This window comes from Tupaia chinensis, unplaced genomic scaffold (assembly GCF_000334495.1).
Source record: "Tupaia chinensis unplaced genomic scaffold, TupChi_1.0 Scaffold149424_1, whole genome shotgun sequence".
In the NCBI taxonomy this organism is placed as follows: Eukaryota; Metazoa; Chordata; class Mammalia; order Scandentia; family Tupaiidae; genus Tupaia; species Tupaia belangeri.
In genome coordinates, this window is record NW_006209268.1 from 1,174,170 (window position 1) to 1,189,375 (window position 15,206).

At 36.4% G+C, this 15,206-nt stretch overlaps 1 protein-coding gene across 4 annotated transcripts in view; it reads left to right on the forward strand.

Annotated features, from left to right (window-relative positions):
- BNC2 (basonuclin zinc finger protein 2) overlaps positions 1–15,206 on the forward strand; it is a 515,687-nt gene that overhangs the window by 172,944 nt on the left and 327,537 nt on the right. For 2 of the 4 annotated variants that reach the window (XM_027769366.1, XM_006171180.2), the window contains exon 2: positions 1,247–1,447. The exons of the other annotated variants lie outside the window; for them this stretch is intronic. In XM_027769366.1, coding sequence (XP_027625167.1) covers positions 1,247–1,447 — 201 coding nt within the window. The remainder of the gene's footprint in view (positions 1–1,246; positions 1,448–15,206) is intronic. 4 annotated transcript variants of the gene reach the window in all.

The window sequence follows — 15,206 nt, forward strand, 5'->3', positions numbered from 1 at the left end:
CCTGCTGACTACTTTTATGAGATGGCATGAATTTAAGCTTTCCATTTTGAAGTTACTGTTTATGTACAGTGCATTTTGTTCAGTCCTGCTTTTCCATAAATAAATAAGGTAGATAAATACTAGCTAATAAGTAGATGTTTTGCTTTAAAATGGTTTAATTAAAAATACGACATGCTATCAAGGCTGTATTTCACTAGCAGGGAAAGGTTACAGAATTTTCCCGAGTTTTTATATTCATTACTTTTTGCCTGAAATGGGATAGGCTTTTTTCATCTTTTTCTTTCTTTGTGATTTGAAAGGATATTATAGATGCTTCATCCAGGAACTTTAACAAAGGATTTTTTTTTCTACTTTTGAGCTTTGAGAAAAGGTATACTTTCTTTCCTTTGCCATTCATTTCCTCAATTCTTAACCAATTTAGTAATTAATAGCCTGAAGTACCATATATTAAATACATAGTATGTATTTTTGCATATGTTTATTGCATACATTCTATGTTTAAAAAAACCTGCTAGGTTTACTTATTTCATCTTTAGTGTATAAGGTCACATCTGTGTATATTATTTTTTTTCTAGGAGTTTATATGTGTTTATAAATAGCCCAGCACATACTATATGACTTTTAGGAGCTAACGATTAGATGACAACTGAGCCAACTTTACATTTTTATATAGCCGAATATTTTACTTTAAGTGTAATCCTTTTAAAAAATAAGTATCACAGTTTTACAAATGTTAAAGCAAAGACCGGTGCTAGATATTGCATGTTATATCAGAAAGCATTATTGGGAAGAATTCTCGAGAACGGGCCCTAGCTTCTCCTCGCCCCGTGGACCAGGATGGTGGTGCTGTTAGCAGTGTGCATAAGTGTGTATCTGTGTATCTGGAAAGGGGTTAGTGCAGGGTGTCATTTGGTGCCTGACAGTGGAACAGTGCAGTTGACTCTTAGCTCTGCTATCCAATGACATGCAGTGGCTGAGAGTTTGAAGCTGATGGTTGGGTCTCCAGTGCTGCCTGCACACCTGACAGGCAGCTGTTAAACCGAGCAAAGGCAAGCTTGGGGAGTCACAATCTATGCATAAATGATAGGGATATCTGTGCAGAAGGTGCGAAAGAAGCTCTGACCCCCTCCCTCCCCTAAATCTCCCCCTTCCCAAATGAAATGCACAGTTCAGCCAGCTTCTTAACTACACTATACTCCTGCTACTGGCTGCCAAGAGGCTCAAAAAATCCACCTTCACTTTTCAGTCAGAAGAGGCAGAAGTGGATGTGAGAGAAAGAGAGACACAGAGAGACAGAGAGCCAAAGAGGGCAAGAGACTTGACTTTAAGAGACTCCTGTACTGACAACTCCATGCAGTTCGGAACCAGAACGACTACGGCTGAACCAGGGTTCATGGGGACATGGCAAAACGCTGATACTAACCTCTTATTCAGAATGTCCCAACAGGTAAGTTACTTTCCTTTTTTTTTTTTTTTTTTTAAATTTTTAAGAAACCTTGAATTGTTATGTGCACTTTTGTTTTTGGTTATTTTTCTTCCTAAATTTTCTTTAAAATGTGATCACTTCATAGTTAGGCTCTGTTTTGTCATAACTGTGTTACTGGAATGTGCAGGGTTACTTCATGGTTTCCCTAAGGGCTCCTTAAAAAGGAAAAGGGGAAAGTAAAAGAAAGCAAAGGCATTTGTTGCAAAGTTTCACAGTACAGCCTGGGTTATAGGAAGATTTAATTTATTTCTTTGTTTTCTGTCCAATTGTGTATTTCTTAAAAAGCCACCACCCAACAAATATATTTTTCTGTCTCTCTGAATCACTTCGTTAAAGTATCTGCTCTCTCGGAGTATGTTCTGCCACAAACCAGTCATAAAATCTAGGGGCCCCTCAGAGCAGCCTGCCTGATTTCACGTGGCTGGTAGGAGCTTGATTCAGACCTGAAGGACAGAGCGAGCAGGCTGTTTAGGCATCGCTGCCAGCGCCCAGGGTGGCTGGAGAGACAGCGAGGTGGCAGGCTGTGCCGGCCCCTTGCTGGCTGGGACCCTGGCTCCTCTGCCGGCCAGCCAGGCGGCTCGGTGCTCACCCCTGCGCTCCCCTCGCTGCTCCCGCTCCGGCTCGGCTCCGTCTCTGTCTCCAGCACGCTGGCTTGCTTGCCCGCCCGCCCGCCTCCTGCCCTGCCCGCCGGCCCACCCGTCTGCCCATCGGCGCACTCACACTCGGGTGCGGGCGCAGCCTCGGCGTCATCCCCAGAGCCGCTCCAGCGTCCGGGCCGCGCTGGAGGGGGCTCGGCTTGCTGGCTCTGCCGGGAAAGCCGACTGTTAGTGCGAGGCCAGTGATAACTGATAATTAATCACCAGAGCGGCGGCTCGTACCATGCGCTCCGTGATACGCGCTCAGCGCGCCGAGCTCCTCTTGCACAATTGCTGGCTCTGTGGCTCCGCGGGGGAGCGAGGGTGAGGAAGCGAAGGGGAAACAACCCAGAAACTTTCATCTTGGACTGTGCTCAAGTGAGGGAGGGAAGTTCCCTGGTGCCTCCCTCCTAGACGCGTCTTGTTTTTCAAAAGCCTACACCAGACCCACACAAAGCAAGATTAGTTTGCTGTTATCATCCACACAGCACGAAAGTAGAACAAATAGACTTGGGTTCAAGTATATGGCGGCTGAGAAACTGATGTCGTTTCACTCATCTAAAAAAATACGGCAATTGCTTTCTTTTTCAAGTCTTCTTTTGCTTGTAAGAGTTCATGAAAATTAAATAGTTAAATTTTTTAAATTTAAAATTGCTGATAACAAAAGAAAACAGAATAAAACAGACAATAAACTGCCACAAGTTTAGAGATATATTTGTGAAAGATACGACAGCCAGCCAAGGTTTTGTAGCGTTTTAGCTAGCTAGTGAACAGTTTGACCACATAGTTCCAGATAGGATAAATGTATTTGAATAAGGTGTATTTTGACATATCCTGTAGAGGGACCCTGATTACTGCTGATACAGTAAGCTAGGATTTAAATGCGATCAACATAAACCCAATAAGCAACTCTTTATGTGCAATTTCCCATTCTTGCAAGTGAAAAAAAGTTCATTTCCTCTTAGAGATGCCCCTTGTCACTGCACAGTGTTTTGAGAGGTGTTTTTCTGCAGCACCTCTCTGACTGGCTAACTCTCTTGTGGTTGGAACACAGTGTCTTTTCACTAACTTTAGGACTAAATAACTTGTGCCATACTTTTAAACTTAGAAATCACCTTCAGGGTTTTTCAGGAGATAGTGGAGGTCAAGTGTATGTGTAGGGTGTGTGTGTGTGTGTGTGTGTGTGTGTGTGTGTATTTTTGTTTGTTTGCTTGTTTGTTTTTACATAGATACTTTAATATATTTAAACCTGCTGAGGAGGATCCCATAGAAAATAAAAAGTTGAAAAAACAGAAAAGATAAAGGATCACCAATAGTGTAAGACTCCCCAAAGATCCCTTCTCTTCTATCCAATTCACCCAAGAAGCCATTTCATTCCTTCACCTATTTTCCTAAATTCCCTTCCCCATCTTTCAGCAGATAACTGGACTCCCACTTAACCATAAATATAGAGACCAGATATAACCTCAACTTCTTGCCACCCAATCTAATATACTACACACAAACGTATAGGCATCTAAATTTAGCCATGGCTTCTAGGCTCTGTATTTTCCTTTCTTCTTAGCAACTTTGAGACATTGACAACACTTCTCCTGCTCCCACCTGTGTTTCAACATTTTCCTTTATACTAGCTTCTTTTTGTCACACACACACCTTGGTATAAATATTCTAGTATTAATATCAAGTATTATTCAGCTTGAAGAATATTCTTTTCCATCAAGTGCTTGGGTTCTCTGATATTTCTTTCATTTGTTATTAAGTCTATTTTAACTAAGTTATTACACTTCTACTGCATATTATCTTGTGTGGGGTGAGAGGGAAGGGAAGGGGAGAAGAAGAAGAGTAAGAGAAGAGAGAAAGGAATAGAAGAGAAAAGAAGAGAAGAGAAAAGAAGATCAAGGGAGAAAAGAAAGGGGAGAGGATAGATGATGACAGTGAAAGAAATGATATTTTAATATGATGTGTAGGAATATCAAACAGAGATTAGAATGATACACATTCATTAACATGGCAAAGTGTTTACAATGTATTGTAACTGAAAAACAAGTTATAAAACAGTATGTATAGTTTGATAGTATTTTTGGTAAAAAAATGTGTGCAATGTGCATATAATGACAATGACGAACCAGAAAGATAAATGCAAAAATGTTACCTGTGATTATTTCTAGTTTGTGCGATATCTTTTTTTCATCTAATACATTCTAAGTTTTCTACATTAAAAATGCATCTTTTGAAATAACAAAAAATAATCTTACTAGGTTATTCCCTGCCTGGAGCTACGACCTTATCACTCTTTTCTTCAAGTCAAAACTTTTGAATAGTCTCCATTCACTGTCTCCACTTCTTTCCTCCCTGTTCTCTCCTCAGTTGTTTGATATCTGACCTCAGCTCCCACCACCGACACTGTCTTCACCAAGGTCACCTGTGCCACCCTTGTTGCTAATCTACTGGCTATTTTTCTGTCCTTATCTGACCTGACCAAACTGTTGCACTAGATTCGATACTATACTGTGGATTGCTCTGTTCTTCCTTGTACTCCTTCATTCCTTGGATCCCAGAATCATAATCTTTCTGGCAGAGAACATGTGTACTGCAAAGGCAGACAAATCTGAGTTTGAATCCTGGTTTTGCCACTGACTAGCAGCCCAAACTGGGGCAGGTCTGAGCCTCAGTTTCCTTTTCATGAAAATGGGAATGATCATGCCTCCTGATGCACAGTGAGTGATAGTAAGTGATAGTAGTGGCATTAGTAGAAATATGATTATTTCTAATTCTCTGAATTATTTTCTAAGGTTTACCTTAATGTCACTGTTCTCTGGAGTTCTGTCCTTGATAATTAATCACCAGAGCGGCGGCTCGTACCATGCGCTCCGTGATACGCGCTCAGCGCGCCGAGCTCCTCTTGCACAATTGCTGGCTCTGTGGCTCCGCGGGGGAGCGAGGGTGAGGAAGCGAAGGGGAAACAACCCAGAAACTTTCATCTTGGACTGTGCTCAAGTGAGGGAGGGAAGTTCCCTGGTGCCTCCCTCCTAGACGCGTCTTGTTTTTCAAAAGCCTACACCAGACCCACACAAAGCAAGATTAGTTTGCTGTTATCATCCACACAGCACGAAAGTAGAACAAATAGACTTGGGTTCAAGTATATGGCGGCTGAGAAACTGATGTCGTTTCACTCATCTAAAAAAATACGGCAATTGCTTTCTTTTTCAAGTCTTCTTTTGCTTGTAAGAGTTCATGAAAATTAAATAGTTAAATTTTTTAAATTTAAAATTGCTGATAACAAAAGAAAACAGAATAAAACAGACAATAAACTGCCACAAGTTTAGAGATATATTTGTGAAAGATACGACAGCCAGCCAAGGTTTTGTAGCGTTTTAGCTAGCTAGTGAACAGTTTGACCACATAGTTCCAGATAGGATAAATGTATTTGAATAAGGTGTATTTTGACATATCCTGTAGAGGGACCCTGATTACTGCTGATACAGTAAGCTAGGATTTAAATGCGATCAACATAAACCCAATAAGCAACTCTTTATGTGCAATTTCCCATTCTTGCAAGTGAAAAAAAGTTCATTTCCTCTTAGAGATGCCCCTTGTCACTGCACAGTGTTTTGAGAGGTGTTTTTCTGCAGCACCTCTCTGACTGGCTAACTCTCTTGTGGTTGGAACACAGTGTCTTTTCACTAACTTTAGGACTAAATAACTTGTGCCATACTTTTAAACTTAGAAATCACCTTCAGGGTTTTTCAGGAGATAGTGGAGGTCAAGTGTATGTGTAGGGTGTGTGTGTGTGTGTGTGTGTGTGTGTGTGTGTATGTATGTGCATGTGTCTCTGTATGTTGGAAAGGAAGATTGGTTTAGGTCTCCCTCTAGCTAGAAAAGAGTTAATAAAACCAGATAGAGATAATGATCAATTGATAAATGGCTATTGAACCACATAGATGGTGTTAGATTGCTTCTTTGGCCCTGGCCCATTTCCAAGTAGATTTGAATCAAAGGAGACTTTAAGTCATGGAAAATATTTTAGCTAAAAAACAAATAAAAGTAAATTATATAAATAATAGATCAGAATTAGATAATTTGATATCTCAGAGAGAGAAACTTGTACAACCAAGCTATTATGATGGCTTGATCCAGCTGTTTGACTCTGTGGGTCTATAAAGAATCTGTTTTGTGTGTGTACCTGTGTGCATGTATATATCATAGTGAACGAACGTCAGTGACTATATGATGAGAATAGAACTATAGGGAAGTAATTTATGTTTATGGATTCTATATAAAACTGAGTAATTGTACTGATATTAAACAGTAATACAACAAAGAAAAATCACAATTTTAAAGTGTTGTGATTTAACTTTTTTTTTGGTGTGTTTTCTTTATTATTTTTTTTATTTTGATGTAGTGATCTTCCTCTTTGTTTTTTTCTATCTTGGTGGCTAAATGTTTACCTCCTGTGCATTTTTGGAAAGCATGTAAAAGGAAGGATATGAGTTTACATTCTTTTTTCCCCTTCCAAAATGATATTTTAATTTGTATAAATGGTGTGTAAACTTAAACTGTATGTAAATCTTAAAGTATACGTGCTGTTCACATTTAATATCTTTGTTTTCCTTACCTATATAGTTCATCGGCAATGCTGATTCAGCATGTGTATGTGAGAGAGTGAAAGACACACTTTTTAAAATGATAGCTTTTGAAGTCAACAGTTTCAAGGAATTTTAGTTTCAATAAATACATTAAATCAGTTATTATTACAAGTAAAAGTTTGTCCAATGTAATCAAGTATTCAGAATTCTGTATATGTCATTTCTGGGTATAAGGAGATTTTTCTAGATTAGGATTATTTTAATTTCTAAGTAATAATATAGCTCAGTGAATAAAATGTATTGCGTGTATTTTTTCAAAGTTTTCCTTAATAGTATACAAACTCACATGTACTGAACATTTCTATAAACATTTGGAAAGACTGACTAGTAGGGGTACTATAAAAGGTTTCCAAACTGAGTTATAAGGAATTCATCACTAGTATTTAACTACACAAAAATTTGTGGGAAATGTCTCATGAATACTGAAATTTCTAATAATCTAGACTGTGTTCCTTATAGTTAAAGTAGGAAGTTGTCTTTTGTTTCATATGAGCAAATTCGTGTCTGCTTAAATGTAAATCTTTCATTCTGTCTTACACCAACTAACAAAACATCACAATTCAAGTTAGATTTTGTGGGATTAAGTATGTTTCCCTAAGGTTTGAGATATGACTATTCAACTGCATTTTTCTGCCTCTGCATTTTTTTCCTTCCATATGGAAATATGATATTCTGAAATGGAATCAATTCTCTGAATATTGATGATATTTGAGAACCTTAAATTGTGTAACTCTTAAGTTTTATGAAGGAAGTTTTTTTGGGGGGGGGCAATTTTATCAGTGACAGGTTGACAATGATCAGAAACCTATCATTTTTCTCTGCTAATCTTCTAGAATCCAGAATTTTACTTTGCCTATTTTAGCCTTAGGAAATAACATTTTTTTTTATTTTAAAAGAAAAAAAAATGCGTTTGAAAGTTGTTTTTTATTTATTTATTTTTAATCAGACTTTAAAAGGTGATTTTTGTAAGTACTCTGTGCATTTGAAAGAGTAGCAGATAAAATTCTTGTAGCTACCTCAAGGAATAGAGTGGTTCAATCTGTTGTAAAAATCTTTTCAGAAATGAAACCATTCAGGTAAGTGGCTATAGCCCACATTTCAGAAATTACAAGAAACATTTACCTTTTATTATGGGTAAGGTATATTTACTATGTTTCAAGTAAAATATAGCTCCCTTAATAAGATCTCTTTTCAGACTGGAGTGAAATACTATGTTAGAATTATAAATGACTCTGCATCATTATGTAGTAATTTAGGATTCACTCAATGATGTAACAAAATTAACAACATAATTTCATTGTGAAACTGTGTCTTATTAAAGAACAACTGTCTGACATTTTCTTAGAGTTGCTTTATTTAACTTCATGCAAATATTATTAGTAGTGACATTTTTCTATTGTGCATTAGATTCTCTCATTAGCATGATGTGTTAGTTATCACCAGAGAAATCATTTCCTCGATAGGTGAGGGGCAAACCAAGAAAGCTAAAAATTAAATCAACGATTTACATTAATACCACAGCATCTGCACACGAGAGATATGAAAGAGTAAAGCAAAGTTTCTTGCTAATATAACATCTAGCACCTTTCAAAAAAATAAAATATACTGTAAGAAATATATATGATACTGATAGACTCCATTTAAATGCATATTCAATAATAATTTTTCTTTGAGTAGTCTTTCAGTTCTTTCTATGCATAGAGACAAACACAGTCTCAGTTTGTGGAATCTATATTTTAAAATGGAAATTATAATTTTGTCTGATTTCCTATCTTCTAAATAGTTAGAATATTTATTTATTAACATTAAAGGTGCATATGTGGTATTTCTTATAAGTTAGATGCCTAGTCGAATACTGTGGTTTGAGTCTTGTTTATAATTTATATGATACATTTTTATTCTAAACCCTATCCCAATCAAATAAAAATTTCTTTTAACATAGGGTGTACATTCTTACTTAATCAGAGTCCTGAGTAAAGCAGTTGATAGTTAATGGTCTCTGAAAATGACTTTCATTGCCAGGCATCATCCATCCTTAGGTTTCTTTCAGCACTTTTCTCTCCTCCCATTTTACTCCCCTTCTTATAGTTGGTGTGTTTTGGTAATTATGTCTTACTAAAAAGGATTTAAATTCACTGAACTTATGGTATTGATGCTAACATAAATATATCAGTAGGTATGTAATTTTAGCCTGTTGAATTATGAGACTGCTATCTCCAGTTCTGTCTCCCCCTTCTAATTTCAGTGACAATATGTTTTATTTTAGCAATTGACATATATGCAAACAAAATTTTTATCACATTTTTGAAAATTTAAAACCAATAGAGAATATTTGTGCAGTTATTAAACTACAGATTATTGCATAAAAATAGGCACTTGTGCTTTGGCCTATCATGTGTAAGTTTGTGAATAACATATGAACTTTGCTTAGCAGGTACTGTTTAATTTGTAATTAAACAGGAAAGTAGCAGGTCATTTATGTAGTATTTATTACATACATTTAACGCAAATAAAGCACGCACAGACTTATTCTCAGATGTGTATGCAGTATATGTTAAAAACCTGTGCACAAATCTCAAGTTTATTTTCAATATGACATATTTAAATGAATTTGAGCATAGTAGGTGATCATTTGAAATTATTTAATTTTCTTACCTGTCATCTGCAAATAGGTCCATTGTGTTTGTGTAATTTGTAAAACTTTTCACTAAGGTGAATTAAGTAACCGCAGTAGAAAAATAAATCCCTAAAGGTGCAGATATCTTAACTATAATTGTAGGTATTTTTTATAATTATGAGTGTATCTTCACATTCACTGATAAATCCAATTATTCATGCATAGCTTTATGGAAATCTGATTAATGCAGTGACAGGACAGATTTGGGCTACCACGGCAGCATATCCTCCCACTCCTTGTGTCAGGGTTAAGAGCCTTGGCAAATCCTCCCTAACTAATTAGATGCTGAGTAAGGCATCTCTGAGAAGTTGGGGCAAAAGTGAATGGGTCACAGCCAAGGCAGGATTGCAAGGACTCCAGTGATAGTGAAAGCATTCAAGTTTGCCAGGTCGTTGTGACACAGGGAGCTGATTCCAAAGGAACAGACCGTTACAGATAGTGAGCTGGCGTCATCCACTTCAGTGAAAAACAAAAATTCAGTGCTTCTCTCTCTCTACCTTATATTGCATCACACACACTCAAAGCTACGTGGGGCATCTGCTGTTATCAGCCTGCAAAGCTTTTGAGATGATTTTCCAAATAAACATACATGGTTAACGATTCTGAACGGCCCAAGAGATATTTTCTGAACTTGGCATTCTAGACCAGTACATACATACATACATACATACGTACATACATACATACATACATACATATATACATGAAGGTAAGAGAAAGAGAAAGAAGAGATTGGAGTTTGCTTCTACCTAGTATCTATAATTTGAATCAGAGTGTTTGACATGATGTAAGAATTAACTCCTTTATTCTCTAAGACTGCTTTCATAGAACTTTGTGGTAGAAGAACAGAGTGAGTCTTGGGATGACTTTTCAAAGAGACATTTTCTCAGGAATTCCTTGCTTGTTATTGTAAAAAGAAAATGGAATATATAATGGTTCCAAGATTCCTTTTCACATGAGGTTTCGAGCTTGGTTTGTTATATGTGTAGAATGAATTCTTCAGCACGTGAAAATCCTCTTGGACCTTTGTGGTATGTTTTTGCTGTTCAGTGACCACCCTTCTCAAGGTGTTGGTCAGAAGAGTGTTTGGGGTCATAAGGAATGATCGATCGCTTCAATCTACTGAAATGGATGTCATTTTTATTTCCAGAAAAGCAGCTGGCTTCCACATTTTGTGTGGTAATGCTCATCTACTGAAGGATCAAGTTGATGGGAGGGAGAAGGGCAGTCATAGATCCTTTCAAGGAACTTTGGCATCTACTTTCAGACTGCAGAGCCGTAATGTGGCATAACTCCAGAATAACAGCATTTGTATCCTGATATTTGAGCAAAAGACTGTGTAACACAGGAATTTTTTTTCCCATAAAACTATCAATAGTAAACATGTAGTAAAAATAAGATGAAAAGAATATTCTGAGCATATCAAGCTCTAAGAAGTTTTAATGTGTGCAGATGACATCTGAAAAATGATGCCAAGGTCTCTGACATCCAGGGTACCCACATTTCTTCATTGACATGACCTATACTACTTTTTCCCTCTCCAGATTTAAAGGAATTTTAGAGAATAGGAAAAATAAAGCTATTGATTCTTTTTAAATTTGTACTTTCCCTGTAGAAAGCCTCGCAAATTTTCGTAGCATATATTCACCCCTCAGGTGAAAAATTTATGACTGGAGTTCATTTGGGTGAGGACAGTGTGTAATGTCATTCTGTTCAAATGTTATGTAGCATTTCAGGCCACAGAGTGCAGAGATCAGGAGAAAAGAGGAAGTGTCCTGTCTTTCCTTCATTCACAGAGCTCTCCTTAATGGAAGTACTTACAGAAAAGCAACACAGTTCTTACCTAGCTAGTTTAGAAATCAGATTCTCAGCTTATTAATCATCATTCCAATTTTTTAAAAAGAATTGATCCTTTAACAACACAGTAATATTCTTTTGTTTTCTTTAATTAAGCCCATCAGTTTTTCATTTCTGTCTGTAAAGAAAAATGAAAATAATCTTGAACAGTAGGAAGTTACTCATTGAAACAACTGATTCTCTTGAGCATATCTGACATCTTATTTACTGAATCCTTTTAAACTAATGTTATTTCTCTGCTGTCTTTAGGGTTTATGTGATGATGGGAGGGGTGATTTATAAATTTTGGTCATAATGTGTTGTTAGAATTTTACTTAATGACTCAAATACAAGGTTAGTTTGTTCTTTCTTCCTATTTACTTTCTCAGAGACCTAAATTTTTCTCACTTTATTTTCTTTCCTCCTCATCTCTCTTATTCAGAATGCCTACTTACTTTCACTGGCTTGTTTCCCCTTTACATACCGTAATTGAAATGCACCTGAAACACAAAAATAATTGACTAAAACACCCTTTTTGCAAATGCATTATTCCAGCAAAGGTATGGGAAAGAGATGTAGTTCTGGTGAGTGGTGACAAGGGGATGGCTGAGTTCTGTTCTTGAAGTAAGGGTGTGATTAAAATATGTAATCAAGGGCCCTGACTCATCATTCAGAGGTGCTGAAAGGCTACTTAATTTCATTCTTGATCTGTGTAAGAAAGTACTCAGCCGAAGAGAAATTTTGCTTTCCTTTCTTTTTTTTTTAAGTAATTGTTGGGTTTCTTATTTTGTATAGTTTGTTACATGCATGTAAGAGCATCTCTTTAGAAGGAGGAAAGAATAAAAAGGGCAGAGCCAATAGGCTGACAGTATGATACTCTTAGACAAACTGCAAATAGTTAACTGGAACATCTAAAAAAATCAAAATGGTGACAGGGCTAACATTAATGAGTGACATCATGAAATTGAAATTTAAAGCAGGTAGTATACATAACAAGTGAGGAGGATTCACTACTGTTTTATATTTAATAATTTTAAACTCACAGTTCACAATACATATTGTTTAAACTGATGAGATTACTTTATATGACAAAGATTTAGCTTCCAGTATTGTAACAGTTATGCTATAGTGTGCCTCCTGAATTTTTCAACTTTATTAAGGTGCCTTTTAGTAGCTATTGGTTCTCTGGACAGTTTTTCAAGGTTTCATATTTGCTAATCAGAGTACCTGAGCTAGGTGTCAGAAGCGAAAAAAAAAAATCAAGATAATAAGTATTTACATGACAAAAAATAATTACTTTCAGCTGGCTTATAATAATAACAAAACTAATATTAAAATGAGAACTTCTATTAGCAGGCATCTAATGATTTTTTTTCTCCTTCCCGTTAAAATTTAAGCAAGAAAGATTTAATTGACATAAATCATTAGGATGGCTTTTTGGGGTACCTAATCAGGCATCGGTAAAGAAAGCTGCCCACTACTGTGCCCTCTGTCAGTGCTGGAGGGCAGTGGACATGACTGGGATCCACTTGCAATATGTGAGAAATAGTTACACTCTGAGCTATTCACGAGCCTGTCTCTTGAGCAAGAAAGCCTGCAGACATTCTCTTTGTTGACCTTATGTCAGGACCTAACTCGGAGTCATTCAGGTTCTCTGTCGTTTTATCTAATATTGCTTTTGTTATATTCTTTCCTTTTCAGTTAGAAATATTAGAATACCAGAAAGAACCAAAACCAAAGTCCTGATATAGACTTTGTAGACTTACTGGCTTGCTATGGAAAATATTAAAAATCCCATGTTGCCATGTTAGTACATTTCCACGTGGTGCCTGAACACCCAGGAAGTGTATACCTGCACAGTTGGTTGATAAGTGATTTATTTCTAGTTATGTTGAGGATTTGTCAATGGCTGCCTCAAATTGAGTGCCTAAGGATGACTCAACACAAAGAGGCATTTCTCAACCTAGGAATCTCATTATGATGTCTTCTATTATAGCCATTTTACTCCTTGAGCAGTTTCTTTTTTCTTTGGGGGGGGGGAGGAGGGAAGGGAGTATTTGTTTGATAAAACTCAGTGTCATTTGTTGGGGAAGAGCATGGTTGTTTCTTATTAATCGCCATTTTCAACAAGTGGGGAACTACAGTTTTCTTGATATAAATTAGAATTAAGCTGAAACAGAGACTGCAAGATGAGACACTCTGACTTAAACTTCTCAACCTTTCCCTTCCCAGCCACCTTGCTTTTGTTTGTTTTCTTGTTCAGCTTTGGAAAGTAATTATACTATTGAATAAATCTTAAAATATGTTACCAGTCTTATTTTCTCCTAAACAGAATTCATTATGGAGAGGAGTTTTTCCATTTTTACTTTATATTTGACATTTATTATAAATAAGTAGGAGAAGATAGGAAGAGTTAGAAGTCCAACATCTGGGAGAGCTTGTTTCAGTAGCTAGCCAGGAAGCCAGAACATTGGCTTCATACAGGTGAGATGCGTTATGGGAATAAAGGCCTTGTGCATTTAATGAACCCCGCCTGCCTGTCAGCTTTGGTTTTCATGCACCATTGTTGTTCAAATAAGAAAAAGAGAGTGTTCACAGTCTGTGGTGAGATTAGAGTAATGAAAATGAAGTGTTAATCTGTTGATAGGAAGCACATCCCATATCCTGCATCCTGGGCTACATTCATGCGTGTATAATATATTCCAGGTTTTTTCATGACCAGAGAAGCTTGGATATTCATTATATTAAAAACACCCTTTTGGTAAAAGTGAGAAGTTGGTTGTTTTAATTTGTGTAAATAGTTATTTTAAATTGTTTCTTTATAAACCAACTGCTGCCTGCCTTCTGAATATTCTGATAACCCATTGCTTCTGTATGTAGCAGAATTTCTGCACTTTTGATCTTAGTGTTTTTGCAAATGCACAGTGCCAGAATGAACTTCAACACGGGCTTACTTTGAGATATCAGTCTGTTTTTGTAGAAACCAGTAATTAACAGAACAAGTTGTGAGAACAAAACTTTTCTCCCCTTAGAACACAGATTAAATAAAATTAAAATTCATTATGTTCTTTATTCTTCATTTTAAAATGATAAAATGTAAACACAAATAACAAAATTAGAAATTTTCTAGAACTTTATGTGTTTACAGTCAGCTGCCATGATGTGAATGTGAGAAGATGAGCTTAAGGGTTAAAGTTTTGGTCATCATGGAAGGTAATTGATGGTGATTTTTTTTTTTTTTTTTTGAGATACAAGAGATAAAGAAACCTGCATGAATGTAATGAAGTTTCTTTTTTTGAGAATTTTTGCTTTAACTTTTTTTTTTATCATTTTACTCAGTAATTATCTGAGAAAATCTAAAATTTTTTCTAAAGCTATACACTTAGGAAAGAAAATGAGTTTAGTCCTAGATTATAGCAATACAATTTAAAGAAAACATGTGAACATTGATTCAGGGCCCTTTATATATGCAGGTTGTCCTATAAAATCTCTTTAAGTTGCATCTTAAGAAGTGGTTTGAGGGCCCAGCAGGTGGCATGGTGGTTAAGGTGCTAGACTTCCACATGGCCAACCATGGTTGAGTCCAGGACCAGGTGGCTTGCTTTCTCACTCCCCCCCCCCTCTCTCTCTGGTCAAATTAAAAAATAATAATAAATAAATTATTTAAAAAGAAAAATAAAGGAATGATTTGAAAAGAGGTATAAAAAAGAGGGTAAGAATAGGTAAATTAATAACTGAGTACTGGGTGTCTGTTTCTAATTGTACCGATTTCAAACATAATGGAAATTAAAGAAATATATTTCTCATAGAGAATATATCAGACTGTCACTGAGGTATTGGGCCTCAGATTATATTTATGGAACACATACATATGGTATTTTCTCTTTTCCTATTCACCTAGAAGTTAAGGAATGCAGAGTGATTAT